The 23,546-nt window shown below is 32.3% G+C and overlaps 1 protein-coding gene across 1 annotated transcript in view; it reads right to left on the bottom strand.

Annotated features, from left to right (window-relative positions):
• NDUFS4 (NADH:ubiquinone oxidoreductase subunit S4) overlaps positions 1 to 23,546 on the bottom strand; it is a 92,207-nt gene that overhangs the window by 40,484 nt on the left and 28,177 nt on the right. The window contains exon 2 of the mRNA XM_081054449.1: positions 15,096 to 15,174. Coding sequence (XP_080910575.1) covers positions 15,096 to 15,174 — 79 coding nt within the window. The remainder of the gene's footprint in view (positions 1 to 15,095; positions 15,175 to 23,546) is intronic.

The following is a 23,546-nucleotide window of genomic DNA, read 5'->3' on the forward strand; positions in this document are numbered from 1 at the left end:
GAAGTAAAGGGCATCCAAATTGGAAAAAGAAGAAATAAAATTATCTCTGTTTGCAGATTTATAGGATTCCACACATACTCACAAAACCTGTTAGAGCTAATGAACAAGATCAGCAAAGTGACAGGATTAAAAAAAAAAAAAGAAGAAGCCCAACACAAAAATCAGTTGTGTTTCTACCTGTTAACAATGAATAATATGAAAAGGAAATTAAGGAAACAATTCCATTTACAACAGCATCAAAAATAATAAAATACTTAGGAGTAAACTTTAAGAAGGTGAAAGACTTACCACAATAAAAACTACAAAACACTGCTCAAAGAAGTTAAAGAAAACAAATAAATGGAAAAACATTGTGTTCATAGATCGTAAGTCTTAATATTAAGGTGACAATATTACCCAATTCAATCTGCAGACTGAACGCAATTCCTATCAAAATCCCAATGATTTTTTTTTTTGCAGAAACAAAAATTCATCACAAAATTAATATGGAAGCTTTGCTTCAAAACAATCTTGAAAAAGAACAAAGTTGGAGGACTCGTACATCTTGATTTCGAAATTTACTACAAAACTACAGTATTTGAAACAGTGCGGGACTGGCATAAAAAGACAGATATGTAAATCAATGAAAGAGAATAGAAGGTCCAGAGATAAACTCCTACATACACAGTCAACTGATTTTTAACAAGAGTGCCAAGATCGTTCAATGAGGAAAACACCATGCTGGGAAAACTGCATGTCAAAAGGCCAAAGAATAAAACAGAATCCCTACCTCATAACATATAGAAAAGTTAACTCAAAATGAACCAAAGAACTAAATGTTAAGAGCTCAAACTAAAAAACTCTTAGAAGAAAACATAGGGGGACGTCTTGACATTTGGTGAGAATTTCTAAAATATGACAATAAAAGTACATGCAACAAAAGAAAAAACAATTTGGACTTCATCAAAATTAAAATTTTTGTGCATCAAAGGACACATACTGGATATCAAGGATTAATATCCATAATACACAAAGAACTCCTACAACTCAACAAAAAGCAAACAACCCAAATCAAAACTATAAAGTACCATATTTTGCCATGTATAATGTGCATTCATGTTTTTGGCTCAAACTTTCAGGGAAAAATCTTTCATTTTATTTATTCAAATTTTTATTTGCTTACATTTAGGTACTTGTTTTTTGTATTATAAAGGAATTTTAGCATTTATTTTTTAACATATTATGGTACAATAATTTTATGTAACAAATAATTCCAAAACACAAGAACAGATAAAGTTACAAGAAATTTTATGTACCGGTAACAAATTTTCAATATTTATGCATCATAGAAGGCCAAGAACTCTTGTCATTTCAAGTTCATTCCTAGTTCAACAAAACCGATTATCATATTCCAGGGTATTATTTTGCATATGGATATTGTTATTGATTCCTAGAGTTACACTTTTAACTCATAAGCATAAATAAAATAATTATAAACATTTATATAGATACGGAATTAGTACCACACATTTATAATGTGCATCCTTATTTTTCTTTCACAAATTTGGGCAAAAAAGTGTGTATTATATATGGCAAATATGGTACTTGAATAAACATTTCTCCAAAGAAAATATATAAATGGCCAATGAGCATATGAAAAGATGCTCAATATCTAACAGTTGTAAGAAAATGAACATCGAAACCACAATGAGATACCACTTCACACCCATTAGGGTGGCTATTGTATAAAACAAAGAGATTAAATGTGGGTGAGGATGTGGAGAAATTGGAACACTTGTGCGTTACCGCTGGGAATATGAACATGGAACAGCTGCTGTGGAAGACAGTACGGTAGTTCCTCAAAAAGTTAAATACAGAATATAAATTAAACATAGAATCCAGTAATTCCACTTCTGGGTATATACCCAAAAGAACTGGAAGCAGGGACTGGGACATCCACGTTCACAGCAGCATTCTTTACAACAGCCAAAAAGGACAAACAACCACTATGCCCACATGAATGGACAAACAAAATGTGGCATTTACATATAATAGAATATTATACAACTTTAAAAAGGACTAAAATTCTGACACATGCTACGACATGGATGAACCTTGAAAATATGCTAAGTGAATTAAGCCAGTCATAAAAAGGACAGAAATAGTATGATTCTGCTTATATGAGATACCTATAGTGGGCAAATTCATAGATAGAAAGTATAATAAAGGTTACCAGGGATTGGGGGTAGAAGGACATAGGGAGTTATTGTTTGATGGGTTCAGTTTCTGTCTGGGATCATGAAAAACTTCTGGAGATGGATAGTGATGATGGTTGTACAACACTGTGAATGTGCTTGATGCCAGTGAATTATACACTCAAAAATGTTTAAAATGGTGAATTTTGTGTTACGTACACTTACCACATTTAAAAAAAGAAAATGTGGTGACATCTTTAAAATGCTAAAATAAAAAATTTCAAACTAGAATTCTACATCCAATGAGAAGGTTGCTATGGACTAAATGTCCGTAACACTGAGTGCCACCTTACCCACAGCACCCCAAATTCATATATGGAAGACAACCACCAATATAATGGTATTTGGACATATATCATGATGGGATTACTGCCTTTATAATACAAGACACCAGAGCGCTTGTGCACTAACTCTCTGTCTCTTGCTCTCTCTCCTAGCCATTTGAAGACACGGTGATAGGGCAGGCAGAGAGGGCGAGGGAGCCAGGGAGCCAGTCCTAAACAAAAAACCACCCATGCTGACATCTGGAGCTTGGACTTCTAGCCTCCAGACCATGAGAAAATAAATTTAAGCCACTCATCTATGGCATTTTGTTATGGCAGCCTGAGCAAGTCAAGATCTTTCAAAAGCAGAGGCAAAATCAAGGCGTTTCCAGTTAAACAGAAGCTGATTTTGTCCCAACAGGTCTGCACTACAAAATATGTTCAATTAAGTTCTTCAGGCTGAAGGAAGAAGATACCAGATGGATATCTATATCTATATGGAGGAATTAACAGCATCAAAAATGGTAAATTTGGTGCAGCCGGTTGGCTCAGTGGTTGGAGCATGGTGCTCGTAACACCAAGGTCACCAGTTTGGTTCCCACATGGGCCGGTGAGCTGTGCCCTCTACAACTAGACTGAGGACGACAACTTGACTTGGAGCTGAGCTGTGCCCCGTCCCAACTAGATTGAGGGCAACAACTTGACATGGAGATAGTGAGTCCTGGAAGAACACACTGTTCCCCAATATTCCCCAATAAAAAGAAATGGTAAATTTGTGGGAAAATATGAAAGATTTTTCTTCTACCTTCTTAATTTCTTTAACAGATAACACTGTTTAAAGCAATATTAATAATTACTGTGGGATTTATAACATGTGGAAGTAAAATGTATGTCAACATTAACACAAAGGACTACAGGGATAGATAGGAGCATTGTTTTAAGGTTCTTATGTTACAGGTAAAGTGACATATTATTAGTTCAGGGTAGACTGTAAAAAATTAAGGATGTATATTGTAATCCCTAACAGAACCACTAAGAAAAGAGGTACAGCTAAAATATCAACAGAGGGGATAAAATGGGTTTCTAAAAATGTACTCAATCCAAAATGAAGATGGGAAAAGTGAAGGGAAGAGCAAGGGAGAACAGAAATCAGATGGGAATTAAAATTCAGAGATTATCAAACTACGTAAAATAAAAGCAAGAGCCAAACACATGTGCAAGGGACACATTTTAAATACAAACTCAAGGATAGATTAAAAGTAAAAGTGTGGAGTAAGATGTGCCCTGCAAAACTAAGACTAAGAAAATGGGATCAACTATATTACTGGCACCACAGTAGACTTCAGAACAAAGATTAGCACCAGGATAAAGAGGGACGTTACGTAAGAATAAAAACATCAGTTCATCAAGAACACATATCAATCTTCAATGTTTATACACATAATAGCAGAGCTTCTAAAGTAATGAAGTAAAAAAGTGATGCCACTAATGGAAGAAACAAATTATAGTTTCAGACGTCAACACTCCTCTCTAACAGACAGAAGATGTAGACAAAAATATAAGGATAAAGAAAATTTGAACAATACCGTTAACCAACTGAAAGCTTAATCAAAATTTATGAAACACCAAACCCCCAAACTGGAAAATGCACATTCTTTCTAAATGTTCGTGGAACATTAATTAAGATAGACCATATTCTGGGCCATTAAAGAAGTCTCAAGAAAATTCAAAATTGAAATCATTAAGAGTGTGTTGTTGACTACAATGAAATTAAACTAGAAATCAAACACAACACAGTTCACCGAATAAATGATGAGAGTAATTACTGTAGATATTTTAGTGCATGATCACCTTGTGTTGCTCTGGAAAGGCTATGTAACAAGAATATAGATGGCCACATAAAACAGAATGTTTCCTAACTTCCTCAGATAAATTCTTTATATTACAAACCATTACAGTGCATTATAAAATAATAGTAATAACAGTAGTGGTACTAATTGTTATTCAATGGCCTAATATTTTATAAATATTTATGATAGAAATCCCATCGACCTACATATCCACAAACTGACAGTACAATGATGGCTAAGTTCATGATAATGATACAACATTGAATTAGAAAGTACTTCAAAGCTTAGTATTGTTGACCCTAAGGATGTATAATACTAAGCTTTGAAGTACTTTCTAATTCAATGCTGTATCATTTCAGTATTATGTGTTTCTATTGTTTTCTAATTCTTAGATGTACAGTATTTATTTATTAGATAGAATTTGTTACACCTATGTGTCAGAGTCTGAAAGGCATCCACAGAAATGGACCATGTATACTAGAAAAAAGCACAAGCTATGAAGAGCCATATCTCTAAAGCTATATGGAGCTAATGAATAAAAAACCTTTCTAAAAGTATAACTTATCAATTGTCTTTAGGGATCAAAAATATTTAAAATATTAACGTGAACCCATTGATTTAGTAATCCCACTTCAAAGAATCAATCCCAGAACAAAGATATTATCAAAGATTTGACTTAGGTATAAAGATGTGTATACTCACATTGTGTATAATTAAGAAAAATTGTAAGCATTCTGCTGTAAAACAATAGATGTTATGGTATAGCCATACAATGAGAAATTATATATCCATGTACATTTTTCACTTTTGAATAATTTTAAAGACAAAAAGATATTCACAATATAATGCAAATAAAGTGAAAAACAGGACATCAAACTAGAAAGAATGATTTGTGTTACATATAAATATGTTGGATGTTGGTGTGTTTAAATATTCATATAAAAAAGAAGTAAATTCACTAAGGCTATGAGATTACAGGCGATTTTATTTTCTTTATACGTTAACATTTCCAAGTTAATGTTTCTACAATGTTCGTGTTTTACTAGTAAAAACTGCAAAAAACAATTTTAATTACATAGTTTAATGACCAAATCTAACGTATAATATGAACAAGGCCTTCAGAAACTTCTTTAAGTAATACAGTTGAAAAATTCCTACCATTAAAAATAGGTTATGAATGACTAAAATAATTTCCTATTGGAATGATAATTACATAGCAATACCTCTACACAACTGATTGTCAAAATCTATGTAAATAGAGTAAGATAGATGGTTTAGTAAAATGCCACAGGCTGTTAGAAAAGGCAAGTTACGTGATAAAAATTGTTAAATATCAACTATCCATACATGTACACACACAAATGAACACAATTTAACATTACTGTAATTAGGGCCAATATTTTGCTCCAAGATCCCCTGGAACTCAGCACCTGAATAACAAAGATGAGTCACAACAGTAGTCTTCTCAATTAATTCTGATTCAATAATATGTACAATTATAATGTACAAATCATGACATTTATTTTGCCAATTAGTAAATGTCTTCAAAAGTCCTGTATATTCCCAAGGGTTTATGTAAGACCCTTAGGGTAAGGCCATCTCTGTCCATCCTTTCTAGATCTGATGTAGCTCTCCCATCATTTTGGGAGGAGAGGAAGAAAGAAGAAAGAAGAAAAAGGACAAGGAACAGAAGAGTGGGAAAAGGAGAGAAGGGGAGAACAACGAGGTGGTTCGAAGAGAGGAATGAAAAAAAAAGAAAAGAATGATAATAACCAAAAAGAACTGACCAGAGCCAACCGCCCGTCAGACAGGCAAAAGGGGCAGAGGAAGAGAAAGAGCTAGCCGCTAGAAGGGGGAGGCCTGCACGTGGTGGGTGGCAACACAAGTAGCCAGAAAGGGAGAGATGACCATCAGCTACATTGTCAGCAAGAGAACAGAGTCACAAAGTCAGAGAGACAAATTCCAAGCAACAGAGAGAAAGAGGGAAAAAGGAGTGGCAGGGAGAGTCAAAGTAGAATCAAAATTAAAAGAAGGATGCAGCCGTCACCACCAGTCCATGACACCACCGTAAGCAGGGTGCAGAAGCTTATTTCTGGCTTTGTCAGCACCAACATGATGGACAGCAGCTCAGTCAATTTCTTGTCTTTCTTTACCTTGATGAAGAAACTTCACTACCTTTTTCCCCATTTTGGTTTATGGGGGTAGGAGTGGTGGTGGTGGTGGTGGTATGAGGGCCATGGAGAGTGGGAGATTAGAGGAAGGAAATGAATTCAGTATTCCAGATCCCAACATGACCTTTATCAATAAGCAATTTCAAATTCAGAAGATTCCTTAATAGAAGAATCAATGAATTGGTAAACTGTATGTAAAATTTTAAATGCAAAGATAAAAACTGGAATCCTTTTTAAAAAGTAGTTGTTAAAAAATGTAATCAATTGTAAAAAAACTTTATAAAAATTATTTCATGAACATCAAAAACAGGCATATGAGTAAAAATCTTACCTGATCCCGCCCCTGCCTACCACTCTGACCTCATTTTATATCACGCTCCCCCCCCCCTTTCTCATTATGTCATAGCTTTCCTTCTTTTCTCTACTACCAGCTGTTTTGCACTTTGTAGCATTACTTTTTTCCTCTACCTAGTATACTCTTACCTGGGATTCTCACATTACTAGCTCCTTCTCATCATTCAGATCTTGGTTCATATATCATATCATCTCCACATGGCTTTCCTTGATTGCCATATAAATAACCCCTATGACATCCAACCCCACCAGCTACTCTCTATCCTATCACTCTGCCTGATTTTCTTCCATAACATTCACAAATCTATGAAAGTATCTTAATGATTTACAAATAAAGTTGGCATATGTTTACACGTAAGAAATATAAGCTCTCAACAATGTTTTCCTTATTTACTGCTATATCCCCAGGGCCTAGAATATGGTACATAGCAGGTGCGCAACTAATTGAATCGGCAAATGAAAAAGTTTAGTAATGTTCTATATTATAAGTGAAAAAGTTTAGTAATGTTCTATATTATAAGTAAGGGATGATTAAAACACACACACACACTTGCAGGATCTATACAAACTAGATTGCCATAGTTGAAAACTCCCAGCACTGGAACAGTTCTAATTTCTAAACACTCAAAGTGGAGGCCACACCAGCCATATTTGAATGTTTAACACATTATAACTAAACCAGGAACCTTACTTTAATTTTTTGGGTATCATATCTCAAACTACTCAATTAGGTTCAAAAATCTTTTTAATTGATAGATTTTAATTATAACAATACAGACTCAGCAGTCATTCTACAGATGCAAATCAGTACACTAATCAGATCCTCTGTTCTTAAATTTAAAATAGCACTTTCAGCCCAACATTTTGGTATACCTGTGTCTTATATGTTGCTCAGAGAAAGCCAAAATCATCTTTTAATACCTATTTTATTTGGAGGCATTAAAAAATTTTTTAAAACCTTCATTAATTAATGTGCAATGTACTCAAAACTGAAAGAAGTATTAAACATGAAACAGAAACTGAACAAAAAGTCTATTCACACATTTCTTGAAAAGTATGCCTTATAGGGAGTGGCCGGTTAGTTCAGTTGGTTAGAGCATGGTGCTAATAACATCAAGGTTGCCAGTTCGATCCCTGCATGGGCCACTGTGAGCTGTGCCCTCCTTAAAAAAGTTAAGAAGTATGCCTTATGAAGAGGCAGAGTTTTGTGGAGACATAGGACATTGCATACAGTCAAGCTTCCATATCAGTACCCTATTTTTTAAACTTCCTCATCTTGTTAAACAAATGATACTTGCAAGCTTACAAGTGGTATTTTGAAGAGTAGAATCAGAGCACAGACTGAAGTCATGTAAAATTAGAGAGCCTAAAAACAGAAATAAAATTGAAGTTTGCTAGTCTCAAATTCTGAGATCTGAATTCTCCTTTCTTCTGCTTTAATTCTATTTCCAAAGATACATAATATAAAGATAAAAAGTAATTGCCACCAGAAGATGTTTCTCCTATTTTCTTCACTTCCTCTCACCCATACCTTCACTTAGAACTTACTGTAAGATGATGGACACGAGGCTTTAACAAGTTTAAGGTGGGTATTTGGATGAACTCTTCAGTTGTGAAATTATCTGACAAGCCAGCCAATTAAAAAAGCTATATAACTAAAAACAAAATTCTTTCTTTTTACTAACAAAGAAAGAAACAATATGAAAACCAACCTATACTCAAATACAGTATAAAATGAAGCATCAGGTTATCTACATACTCTGATATAAAGTTTTATGATTAGTTTATAATTATATTCAGTCAAATGAATAAAATTAAGCAACCAATTTTCAAGGAGCTAATAATATACAGCTTATATACTTGAATTAAAGAAAAATAATGTATTTTCACATATAAATCGTATAATCGCTAAAATATGACAAAAAACTTAATATTAATATCCAAATAAATATTATCAAACCTACTTTATGAAGAGCCAAAGCCCCTACATAATAACATGCAAGAATTTTAAATCTTGAAAGCGAGTGTCAAGTATTATATACAATTTCCATACACAGCAGGTAGTAAAGCAAGAAAAGAACTGACACAGTTCCTCTCCTTAAGAGAGACATACAATGGAGAACTGTTACACAGCACTAGCAGACTACAGATCTATGCATTAAAGATGTTGTGGCTATTAACAGCTTAAACCTTTACTGTATTTTGCTAATTGGTACATAGAACTTTAAAGCTTTTGAAAGATAAAACATTCCAGTCAGTTCAATTCTCCAGCATTGTTCAAGTATTCCAAGTAGGAACAAAGAGGAAAATAAATCTGCTTTAATTGCTGAAGAATCACAGATAATAGAGATGGCTGAATACTGTAGAGGAAAAATCTTTTGTTCCTTAAACAATTTTAATATAGAAAGATCATTCTCTATTTTAAGTTTCAATGGTTCCCGTCTGCATATAAAACCCATTATTACATTCATTTCCTCTATAAGAATTTAGTAAGTACAAGTTTTATACAGCATGATAATATGTGAAAACAACTTATTTTAATTGGGAGTGTACTTTAGAAAACAAAGTTCTGTATTTATCAATGTAATTTTATGTTAAGTAATTGTATATAATAAACGATCTGACTAGTTTTAATCAAAGTTAAATGCAAAAGTTATCTGAAGTTGTTTTACTAATGACATGTCATTAATGAAAGTAGAAATATTTCTATTTTAAATGATCAATGAATTCTATTTAGATAAATTTTCAGTAACTTAAGAGCATGTTTACCTATAAACATAAAAACAAGCTATTTTAATATTAGTTCATATAGTTAGGTATATATGTCATGTAATCGGAATGATAAATACAATTTAATCTTCTAAACATGTAAGCAGCCGCTTATTGTGTGATTACTGTTATTAGTTCATAATACATTTGTTAACTTATCCCAGAGGTGTAGAAAGACATTTACTTCTAGCTATACAAAGTCTTAACATTTTTCATTGAGTTTTTGCTATTTTTCCAAATCAGTATCTCACCTCCTCTCCTACCTCCTATGCATTCTTGAAAAAGGCCAATAAAAGGCCATGTAACGATAAAATTTACACTTCCAAAATCATTAGTTATTACTTCTTCCTTAAAATTTTAAGCAATAGTATTGCTACAATCATAAAGGCTAGTCACTAATTTTATTTTTCTCGTAGCTTGGGGATAGTGTAAAACCAACAGAAGTACGTAAGTTTTTAAAAAACAAAATTGTATTTCAAACTAACATTTACATTTAGTCAATACTTTTTCTCTTTTTAACAGTCTCATTTAAATGCAAGAATATAAATAAGCATTTGTAGACTGAAAAACACGAAGAAACATATTTAGTGAAAGTCTTAAAAGAACCCCACATGCTAAACTGCCACCATGGATGGTTCTCAAAGGCTACTTGCTATTCTTTGATGTAAAATGAAATACTACTTAGTGAATAAAACATAAAAAACTCCTGTCTACCCTTCAAAGAGACATATCCTCTGACACAGTGCTCCAGACTAAAGCCTTGAAATTTTTGCACAAGAATGCTGCGTGTGGAAAGTCCAGACAAAACAGACACTTGAGATGTTAGAAGGCTGTATAACCCCAATCACAGACACTACTCTTTCCAATAATCTAGGAGAGATAGCGCTGCCATACACCAAAAGAAAAGTAATCTCACCAAAAGAAAACTGACCCTTTAAAAAAAAAAAAAAAGCAAGCAGTCAAAGCAAATGTAAGCCTTTAACTTAGGTTTATCTTTTTGTGCAGGTCACCTCTGAATGACCGATTTTTAATTCAAGTTTGCAGACTTATAAAAAGTTTTCATCTATTAACTTTTAGTATGGTAGGAGGTAAAAACAACATAAAACCAATACTGTGTAGCAAATATATTTGCTTTATTTTGGAAAGGTTGCAAAAATCATTCATTTTTACAAATTTCTTAGAGCAAGTTCAAGCAATGAAAAAATTTAAAAACTACCTATTAGAGTGACAAAAAAACTTTCTATGCAATAACTTGTTGCTGCTTGTATACATTCTAAAACAGCAATATTATCACCCAGTTGGCTGAGTGTGCTACTAATACCATGTGCTTAGCTTAATCAAATAGCAATTACTTATTGCAAGTATCAGCCAGTAACAAAGCTTTAACTGCTGTATTATTGCTATCTGAAAGAAACTGTCAAGCAGTAAAACACAACAGATTGGCAACATTAGGAACACTGACTCTATTTAATATTTTACATGCACACCGAATTTTTAAATAAAGAGATTAATATTAAAATCCTAATAGGATTTTTAAATAGTGTGTACTATAAATTTCGCAAAAAAAAGCTTTGACATAATTGCCATCCTTCCCCACCCCACCTCACAGATTTGAGATTTACAGATTGCTAAATAAAGTTTTCTTTTTCATATGCATTTATGTTGAGGATGTATATATAACTACAGTAATTTAAAACAGGTGGCACTTAATAGTTTTTAAACAAAATAACTGAGCACCTAAATGAAAATAAACCACTGAAAGTGTCAATATAAACATTAAAACATGTTGCCTGGCACACATTAGTGTTCAATAAGGATATACTGAATAAATAAATGAAGAATGAAGGAAAAATGGCAGCCAACATAATTTTACAAAAGTAATATACTAATGTCCAAACTATTAAGGCTTATTTCACATTATTAATAAGTTGAAACAATTCTTATATTTTATGATGGGATGTTTCTATCTTTTGTATTTAAATTTCTATAGCAGTAGATAGTTAATATAAGGTATTTGTGACAAACAGAAATTAAGTTTTTAAGAACTAGGTAATAAAAATGGTTAAAATGCATTCCAAAAATATAGTTATCTAGGTCTAATTCATGCTTTGGTTGTTTTGTGGGGGAGTATCTACAAAAATTTTTAAGGAGCACTGAAAATTTAACTTCTCTATTTTGTATAGTCCAAGTGAATATAAAAAGACAAGACGTTCATTGGACTTGAGTAGTCACTGAATGTACTCAAAGGAGATTGGGGTGGGGTGGGATAAAGGGAAAAAGTTACTCTTAATAAAACACAAAGGCAAAGACATTCTTCACCCAACTTCCACAGCACAGCAACTCCTGCAACAAAAACCAAGGGCCAAGCAAACCATCATTTGTAAGCTTGCCTGATTATCCGTAGGAAGTATCACATATTTGGAAATAATAATGGTGCAACCCACAAAACGTTTGCTATTTTTTTTTAAACGCTGTGCTTCTACATAAATTGACAATATCATTTTAAAATACTGTCATCTATTCTTTTGATATTTAAAATTTTTATTAATTCCAAGAGTAAATGAAAAGGATAGCAGTTTATAGAGAACAGAGAAGAAAACTGATTAGAAATTTACCATGTGCTCTGCTATAAAATTCATTAACAGTAATGCAGGAAATATTACAATTTTATTCTCTGGAGATCTGTTCTCTAACAATGTCAATACTGTATTTAGTTGTAAAATGAGAGAATCGATTCTTTACACTAGAAAATGCCAGGCAGACTTTTCCCCTCTACGTTCTATGCCAAAAAAAAAAAAAAAAAAGATAGGATACACGTCAATATACAATCAATACACAAAACAAAACATCTTTTTCTTTGTACTTATGAAACACTATAAAAATTCCTTTAATTTCTTATGTTCCATATATTAAATTCTGCCGGTCAGATACAACATTAAAAAAATTATTCACTTGGTAACATGCCCTTTGAACTAATCTGCGCATAACAGTTAAAAATAACAAACAGCATATAGTTAAGATGGAAGAAATGAAATGACTTGGTAACAGTACAAATAAAAAATGATGTGAGGTTTTAGCTCTCTCCATGAAATCGACATAAGGAAGAAGTTATGAAAACCTAAATTTTAAGTTGCCTTACTGCTGAGACTAGAAAGAATAGAGGTAATAATTGCCACCATACCCTGTACCGTATATCTAGAGTATCTCGAGAAATCCTGGCAAAAACACTTTAAAAGGGATTCAGTCAAACTGCAATCAAGATGATGAATGAACTAGAATTCATGTAAAATGATTCAAAGCTCTGGGGATGTTGAACCCAAAAAAAAAGAAGACTTAGGAGAATGATTTCAAATATTTTGGTCTCAGGACTCCTTTACACTCTTGAAAATTATTGGGACCCAAAAGAGGTTTTGTTTATATGAAATATGTCTACAGATATTTGCCATACAAAAAATTAAAATGGAGAAAAATTTAAATAATAAACCAATTATATATTACCACAAAATAATTGGTTTAAAATAATAAACTGATTATACATTAACATAACATTATTATGAAAAATGTTTTCAAAACTTAAAAATTAAGTGAGAAGAGTGGCAATGATTTGCATTTTTGAAAATCTCTAATGTCTACCTTAACAGAAGACAGCTTAATTCTAACATCTGTTCTTGCATTCCAACTGTTGTGCTAAGTTGTCTTGGTTGTAATATATGAAAAAAAGTCATCCTCACAGATACATAATTGGAAAAGGGAGCAATATTTTAATAGCTTTAATATTTTCATACTCACGTTAAATGCATTGTTCTCTCTTGCACTTTAAATGGAAGTTTTACCCATGCATGATTTTATAACAACATACATTGGTCATATGAAAAACACTGGTTCACAGAGGTATGCAGATCTTCCAAATGTTAACATCCCTCACTACGCAATATGTAAATCACATTCATTAATATCACCACCAATACCATCAGAACAGTCTTTAAGTACTGGGAAGTTGTCGAGCTCAATGAGATCAGCAGCAGAATTGAGTTCTAAAAATTATCATTTTTACTTGAAAGCTTGAAGTTTATCACAGGCAACACCTTCCTTGAGTGAGAAGTTTATTTTCTAGAAAATGACTGCCATATACTGGAGACTAAATAACCATAGTTTGTCCATCACCTGTTATTGTTTTTCTCAATTAAAAAATGTTCTGTGAAAAAAGTGGCGAGGCTCAGTGTGCAACAGCAAACAATATGAGCGCTTCTCCTTGACACATCAGAGGTACTTTGGTATACAGCAGAAGTGCTTTATGCATACTTCTATTTTGTTACACGGAACACAAAAAGATGGGCATGCAGGGCAGAGACTTTTAAAAATTAATAGTTTTTGCAGCTTCATCAAGGACGTGAAGAGAAATTGGCTTTTCTTTTTTAAAAAACCTTGAATGCAAGGATGTGAAGGATACAATGACTAGTAGCAGTTTGGGCCCACTACCTTAATTTGTGCTTAGATGCTCCCAGTTTCACCATAATTGCTTTTTGTAACAGCAGTGTCGATGTCAATGAATGAAAAGGGCAAATAACGTCTTTGTATAATTGTGAACATAGTTTGACTCTGTTAGTTTCCTACAAGGGTCTTGGGCTCCCCCGGCCCAGACAGCCGACTGTTTGAAAACCACTATCTTGAGAAAGGCTTAGAGGTCTTCCCTCTGCTCCAACCCTCACCCTCCAGCAATTCAGTTTTTATCTAGTTTATTACTTTTTTATCTAGTTTATTAAATCTTACCACATAAGATTTCTCTTAAATATATAAATTTCTCACATTTTTACTGGAAGTCTTAAAAACTTTACAAAATCTGTGCTATTGTACAATATAAGCACAAATAAAAGTTGCATCTAAAGTAACACCACATTAAAAATTTTATAAGTCACGGTTACCAAAATTCTATCTGCTACTGATTAACAAAAAAATATTATATACTTGTTGCTAGTTGTAACTTCTCAAGCATAATATAGAAATGAGATGTGTACAATTGTGTGTGTACAAACATATATTCAGTCACAAGAGCAATAACTGATTCCAGAAAAACGCAATATACTTATGTTAGAAAGTAACGGTATTTGACAACTTAAATAAGAGTTAACTGAGAAAATAAAAAGGAATACATGCATTACAAAAATAAAAACGTTCTAATTGCTACTTATAAACACCACAAAAAAGGAAGCCTTTTGTAATTTTAATTGCTTAATATTTGTTATACGACTTAACATTTGTATGTAATGCTTAACACAAGTCATCTTTATCCTTTTGTGACAAACATTGCAAAAAATAATTTTTTTTAAAATTTATGAACAGTCTAGAAATGCAAATCACTTTCCTAGAAGAACCCAAAATACCATTCTGAAAATCTACTATACAAAAATAACCCTGAAGGCAGAAACCTAGCAGTGTATAAAAGAAAATTCTTACCAATTTTTCATCAACTGTTATGAGTTGCTTGTCTCGAGTTTGGTCCGGTGCCAATCTCCATGTAGAAGCGCTCAATGACCTGCATTGCAAGATTTTAAATTAAAAAATGATCCATGCAATGAGAAAAGAGAGGCAGACAATTCTTATATTGACAAGGTACTTTAACAACATCTGTCTTATAAAACAAAAAGAAAAGAAAAAAGAGAGATAAAAATCCTTTTTCCTCCCCAATTAGTTCTGTCTACTAAGTTTTTGTCAGATTCTCACTTGACAGTTCACCACAGGACGCACTTTATGTCAGTCTATAGGCTCTCTGTCACAGAAAGGCTGCAAGTGACAACTACTATACTGCTCTCTACGAGTGGACAGTGGCTAGTTTGTCACTACCAGGAAGAAAAATGCAAAGCTATATCAACCCTTCCGGAATGCTGATTCCTAAATGACGTTCAGAATGAAAAAGAGAAATCTCAATCAGATTCTTAATGGCCTAAAGTAAAAGTGATAGAACTATTTAATGTTAACAAATATAATTTTTTCACTCTAATTTCAAAACAAAAGCAGTTTAAATAGGAATCATTTGTATGATCATTTTAATTATTCTGTATTCCATTCACAAAGTTGCAGTCTGAATAGTTAAAATGGAAATATTAAGTCAGAAATAAAAGGGGCACAGAATCTAGCTCTTTTCTATTACCATCGTCCCACACTCACCCCAAAGAAATTACTTAATTCTAACAGATTTTTTAATTTCATGTATATATTATACTCTATACTAATGAAAGTCATGGCTATCACTGATTGTGACAATTCCCATTTTAGAGTTTTCCAAAAAATTAAGCCATCTTATGCAGATCTCTTTCGAAAGTAAGTTAGTATATACAATTATGACTCAAATTTCCAAACCAATATATAGTACTCAGTTTTTTAAAATTCCATATAGTCACCATCATTATTTTGATGCAACATAATCACTAATAATTGATGAAAACTTCTATGCCAAAGGTTCAGCTCTGAACAGCTCCGGTGTACAGTAGTCCCCTCCTTAGTCCCCTCCTTATCCAGTGTCACTGTCTATGGTTTACCATGCAGTCCGCCGCAGTGACCCATGGTCCAAAAATATTAAATGGAAAATTCCAGAAATAAACAATTCATAAGTGAAATATTGCACACCATTCTGAGTAGCGTGATAAAAACCTCATGCCATCCAGCCCAAGACATGAATCATCCCTTTGTCCAGGATATCCACCTCACTTCATCTCATCACATACGCATCGTTATCATCTCATATCATCACAGGGACAAGTCCAACGCAATACGATATTTTGAGAGACCACATTCACATAACTTTTATTATAGTATGATGTTATCACTGTTCTATTTTATTATTATTATTGTTAATTTCTTTCTGTGCCTAATTTATAAATTGAACTTTATCATAGGTATGTATGAATAGGAAAAAAACATAGGGTTTGGTACTATTTACAGTTTCAGGCATCTACTGGAAGGTCTCAGAATGTATCTCCCATGGATACGGAGAGGATTACTGTACACAGCTTTACAGAAAGTCTAGTTACTAATAACATAACTTAAAGATAATTCATAATACAAACATGTTTTTAAAAAATCTGTCATTTCCCAAAATAAATATAATTCTTTATCATTGTCAATGCTCAGAAATATATCTACACAAAATACTCCTAAATAAAACTTATTTTCAATTACTTACACAAACAGTTAAAATACAGTTCTGATTGTTATAAGATTTAAAAAGTATAATTAAGGACCTTTTAAAATCTATGTACTCGAAATCATTAATAACAGAAATATAACAATAAAAGTGTTTTGAATACTTTTAACCAAATCCATAGAGTGCAAGAAAAAACCTTAGGCGATAATAAGAAAACTAAGGGAAATTGCAATATTAGAAAATGTAGCTACTTTCAATAAAATGAAACCATATAGTTCCACTAATATAAAGAACTGTTAGATCAAAATAGTGCAAATTAATAGAACAAATTATTAGATCCATGAACTGTGCAATTTTGCAGTAACATCAGATTTAATTTAAACAATTTTCTCTTAATTATATAATAAACTCTTACTGTACATTAGTAATAACACAAAGTAAATTAAAAAAAATTTTAAACATATATATTTTAAAGATACTTTTATAATTTTAGATTAATCTCCAATCATAAAATGAAGCTACTATATCATTTTCCATAAACAGGTAACTATAAACAAATACCCAGACAAAATATTACCTCTTTTACTTTTATCAAGCTGTATTTAAAAGGTAACACAAACACAAAAAAAGATAAAAGATATTAAGTAAAATAATCCTACCTGAAAGAGTTAAAAATTACAATTAAAACTTTCTATAGGAAAAAAACTTAAGATAGGCTAGCGTGCAAAGAGAACATAAACAGGAATTATTATTTGAAACAATATATTCATAATGTGTTTCAGAAAAAAAATGCCTAAGTAAAAAAGCACACATAATAGATGTGTGTGTGTATGTATGTATGTATAGATGTGTTTGTAAGTTATTTAGGACATGTGCTAAGTAACTACTCCCTAAACGTGGAGATACAATTATTTTTAAAAGTCAAGTCTCAATGTAGAAAAAGAATTCCCTCCAATTTTAAATAGTTATGGTAGCAACAAAAATCCAGTTAATTATAAACATAGCACTTAATTTATTATACCCAAAAAATATAATCTACGATTAATTTTAGATTAAATGAATTAAATAGCAAATATAAATTTGCTGATTAGCTTGTAAAAAATGTATTAATGAAATGGTAGAAGACAATATTTTTAATAATATGAGAGTATAAGAACACTATTAAACAAGATACAAAACCTAGAGAGTATAAAGGAAAACTTAATAGAAGCTATTACATAAAAATTTCTAAACCAAAGATACTGTAAATGAATAAAACAAATAACAAAAAGAAAATATTTACTAAATAAGACAGTAACAAATCAATATACAAAATAGGTAAAAGAGCTCCTACAAGTCAATAAGTAGGTATGATTCTTAAGTTTCAAAAGAGGGAGTCAAACAATAACAAAAATCAACCAATTAAAAATGGGGAAAAGACTAGAACTGACATGTATCCAAAGATATACAAATAGCCAACAAGCATATGAAGACGTGATCAACATAACTAATCATTAGGGAACCGCAAATCAAAACCACACTGAGATAACTACGCTTAAGGATGGCTATCAGATGCATAAGGAGGGCTATCAAAAAAAACAAGTGTTGGTGGGATATGGAGAAATTGGAACCCTTGTGTGTTTCTGGTGGGAATATAAAATCATGCAGTTGCCATGGAAAACAGTATGGCAGCTCCTAAAAAAGTAAACATAATTACCATAAGATTCAGCAATTTCACTTCTGGGTATATACCCAAAAGAGTTGAAAGCAGAACTCAAACAGATATTTGTACACCAATGTTCCTACCAGCATTGATCACAACAGCCAAAGCAAAAATTGCCAAAATATTAACAATCATATTTTACTGGGCAATATATTGTAACACTAGAAAGTTAAGTGTACATATAGGGATGACTAATATGTAATCATTAGTAAATAAATGGTAATTTTACTTTGTTATTTTTACCCATTTTTGAGAAACAGAAATTTTATTTGCCTCCTGAGCTTACCTTTCTACCTGTTTTATTTGCTGGCTTGTTCACATTTCCAGGTTTCCTAAGTGTCAACCTTAATTCTAAGCCCAAAGGATAAATAAACTGAGGGCTGTGACTATTATTATCAATTACCATTATTACACTGTACAAGCCATTTACCACATTTCTGTAAGTTTCCCGTAAGAAAATGAGACATCCTAGAAATGGATATCAAGAGATCTTATTTCTAATTCTGGTTTTACTACTTATTAGTTGTGTCTATGAGCAAATCACTTAACCTTTCTGCATCTCAATTTCATTCTTTGTAAATTTGTAAAATGAGAACTTGTTGCTCTAAAATTTCATCTAGTGATGAGTCTGTGATTCTAATAAGAACTGAATATGCGTATAGTTCTAGCTCAATAATCCCCCATGGAAATTCTAATTATTTCCATAATAATTACTCTACTCATAATCTGTTTTTCTAAACATCAAAGGAGTTAAAACTTGCAAACACGCAAACACACACACACACACACACACACACGTTTGTTTATCCATTCATTTACTGATGGACATTTGGGTTGTTTCTGCTAAAGACATTCATGTGCAGGTTTTTGTGAAGTCATAGGTTTGCAACTCATTTCAGTAAATCCGTATGAACACAATTGCTGGATTGTATGTTAAGACTTTGTTTAGCTTTGTTAAGAAACTGCCAAACTGTCTTCCAAAGTAGTTACACCATTTTTGCATTCCCACCAGCATAAGACTTATTGTTCTCCTCATTCTTGCCAGTGTTTGGTGGTGTCACTATTTGGGATTTTACTTATTTTAATAGGTGTGTTGTGGCATCTCGTTTTCATTTTCAATTCCCTGATAATATATGATGTTAAGCACCTTTTCATATACTTACTTTTCATCTACATATCTTCTTTGGTGGGCTGTCTGTTCAGATCTTCTGCCTATTCTTTAATTGTTTTCTTATTTTGAAGTGCAAGGGTTCTTTGCGTATTGTGGATACACGTTCTTTATTACTGGATATGTGTTTTGCAAATACTGTCTCCCAATCTGTGTATATCTTTTCATTCTCTTAGTGTCTTTCACTGAGAAGCTTTCAATTTTAATAAAGTCTAATTCGTGTATTTTCTTTCATGGATAGTGTTTTTGATGTACTCCTATGTAAAAATTCAGCACCAAACCAAAATCACCTATATTTTCTCTTATGTTATCTTCTAGAAGTTTGATAGTTTTGCTTCTTACATTTAGGTCTATGAACCATTTTGAGTTAATTTTCGTGAAAGGTGTAGTCAGTATACAGATTCCTTTTTTTTTTTTGCATGTGGATAATTTCTAGTTCCACTTCTTAAAAATATTACCTTTCTTCACTGGATTGCCTTTGCTTCTTTCTCAAAGATCAGTTGATTATACTTAAGCGTCTATTTCTGGGCTACCCATTCTGTCCACTGATCTATTCCTTTGATCATTCCACACTGTCTTGATTACTGTGGCTGTGTACTAAATATTGTAGTGTCAGTCCTCTGACTGTTATTCTCCTTTAACATCATATTGAATATTTGGGTCTTCTGACTTTCTATATAAACTTAGAGTAAGTTCCTTGATATCCAAAAAGCAGCTTGCTGAGGTTCTAACTGGGATTGTGTTGAACTGTAGATCAAGTTGGGAATAACTGACATCTTAACAATATTGAATCTTCCTATCCATATATTTATTAGGATCTTTTAAAAATTTCTTTCATCAGTTTTCTAGTTTTCCTCATATACACCTTGCAGACACTGTTTTTAATACTTCAGATATACTACTCTTCAAAAAGTCTTAATGGTGAAAAAATAATAAAAAAAAAAACAATTGCACTGCAAAATAGTATCTGAATAAAAATAATAGTACTGCCTCAAAGTTCCAACACTATTCTCTCTTTGAAGTAAATGAACCTTATCAAACTAAGGATAGCAAAATTCTCATATCATTATAGCAATCGGAAATCATGGCTCCAAATTTCTGACACTTCTCCTTCCCATCAAGAGCTAGAAGTCTATGTTCCTTAATCCTAAAACCGGAGCCCTGTTAATGCTTGATCAATATAATACAAAAGTGAGGCAATGAGTAGTTCCAGGCTCAGGACTTAAAAACGGGAAGTTTCCACTTCCTGTCTCTTACAACATTGTTTCTTGGGATATTCAGTCTTGTTAACCAGCCATCTCGTTATGAGGATGTGCAAGGTGCCCCACAGAGAGACCCATGTGAAGAGAAATCAACAGCCAATACCACTTTGCCTGCCATGTGAGTAAGCTGTTGGAAATGGATCACTAGCCCAAGTGAAGCCATCCCAGCAGACACCACGTGGAGCAGACATAAGCTTCCCTGCCAAACCCTGCCCAAACTGCCATTTTGTGAGCAAAACAAATGATTGTTGTTGCTTTAAACAATTGAGTATTGGGGTAATTTAAGTCCAACAAGAGATAGCAAAATCATCCCTACAAATAATTGAATATGGTTTTATAAACATTAAAACTGAACCAGTAACTTCAAAGGACAAGATACAATCTGCTGGATTTCTAGACAAGTTAAAGTTTCTAATCCTATAGGAATTATTAAGGAATCAATTAATTCTAACCCTCTTGATTAAATTATGTTTGCTGTCAACTACTGCAGTCAACCCAAATTCACATTAAATCAGAAAGTGTTCAGTTCCAGACTAAACCATAGAAAATATTACTGAGTTCTAATTGAAATAACGTAATTATATATATACATATATATCTATCTATATATATATATATATACTATGTAGCCTCTATATCACAATAATTATCTCATACTTAAAATATGTTTGGATCAATCACCCTCAAGTTAATGATCTTGAAGCTTTTTAAGGTATTGAAACAATAGAGAAAACTTAAACTGTCTTCCTCATACTGTACTCACTAGAAAGAAGACAGAACTAATTATTAATGGAAAAAATAAACATGAGGGGTCAAGGGACCACCTAATATTCTGGAAAATATGTGCAGTAAAAAGAAAGGAAAAGATCCTACAAATGCTTGAGTGGAATAACAGTGAAGATACTTTATATGATCTATTCACAAATAAATTCTTTGATTCTAATTCAGAATTATCACAATAATTTCTAATCTTTACCAACAGTACTTATTATCTTTAAATGTTCAACTGATCAAGTCAATAAAAATTAATAATCTCCTGCTCACAGATGTCTTTTTTCCCATTTTTCTGAGCCAGGTGGAACTTGTAGCAGGAACTAATAGCAGTTGTGCCTCTGGACACAACTCAAGCCAAAAACTTAAACTAATCCTTTGAAAGTCGTCCAGCAGACTAAGGAAAGATTTGTGCAAGAGGGATAAGGGTAATTATGTTCACATACCAGACTTTGAAATGATATTGAGGAGTAATAAGAAGGAGAATGTGAGCAAGGTTTCCAAAGGTAGTAACAAAGAAACTGGAGGGCATGATGGAAAATGTCAAGTAAAGGAAAAAGAAATACATCCAAGTTTATAGCACCAGGTTATCAAAATAAATAGAAATGAGATAAAAATAAAGAGAATAAGAAACACAGACGTCATGGTGATGATAGTATTATTACAAAACACAACAAATCTATGAAAAGTTCGTATTTAGGACGGTGAAGTTATTGAGCTGTATTGGTCATTAAAGAATGATTCTAGTGTTTGGAAAGCCTTCAAGGAAGGAATTCAGTTGCTTCTTCTCTGTCGTGTCTCGTAAATAACTGGAAGCAAGTTTACCACAAAGATGTCAATGATTAATCTACAAAATAATTATAATAAAAATTATAATAGAATTTTTATAAAATTAAGTGACTGTCATAGGGAAGAAAAAATAACCAAGAAAATTTGAAAAACAACGATAAGATAGGATTCGCCTTGCAGTTAATATGCTACAGTAATTAAAATAGGGTATTAGCACAGGCACAGACACATATATCCAATAAATACTATACGTCAGAATACAAAATCAGACTATGTAGATCTGTACATTTATTATACAATAGAAGTACAATTTCAAATCAGCGGTGAAAGGCTAGGCTTTCAATAAATGATACGGAGACAACTGGCAATCCTTTCATGGAAGAAAAATGTTTGATTCCTCATAAAATAGTTACTTCATATGCCAAAGAATACTTGATGGATTAATATACATACAAATACATTGTGTTGTACGTGTAAAATACTGGAATATAAGAATTTTTATAACTTTTAGATAGAAAAGTTTTCTTAATACACAATACCCAACTGTAAAAGAAAAATAACTTCTGAACAACAGACAGCAGCACTACAAACTAAGTTTTAAAAAGGAATTAGTAGAGATAACAGTGTAACACACATAGCAGATAAAAGACTAATATTCAGAATATATAAAGGACTCTTAGCAACCAAGACAAAAATCCCTCCAAAAAGGAAGAAAAGCAGATACAAACGTGGAATATCAATTACATGAATAATCACTTTAATCGAGAATAGTCTAAATACACCACTGAAGAAAGTGTCAAAGATAAAAACAAAAACAAAACCTGGGCCCAACTACAAGTTGCTTTAAAGAAACCCACTTTAAGTATAAAGACAAAGATAGATTAAAAGTAAAGAGACAGAGAAAAATATACCATGCTAACAGTAATCAAATCTTACTGTAGTAGCTACATTACTCTCAGACAAAGCAGACTCTCAGACAAAGCAGACTTCAAAATAAAGAAAATTATCAGGAATAAAGAGCAGCATTACATCATGATAAAAGAGTCAAGTTTTCAAGAAAACATTAAAGATC

The sequence above is a fragment of the Rhinolophus hipposideros genome (assembly GCF_964194185.1).
Source record: "Rhinolophus hipposideros genome assembly, chromosome: 7".
NCBI classification, from domain to species: Eukaryota; Metazoa; Chordata; class Mammalia; order Chiroptera; family Rhinolophidae; genus Rhinolophus; species Rhinolophus hipposideros.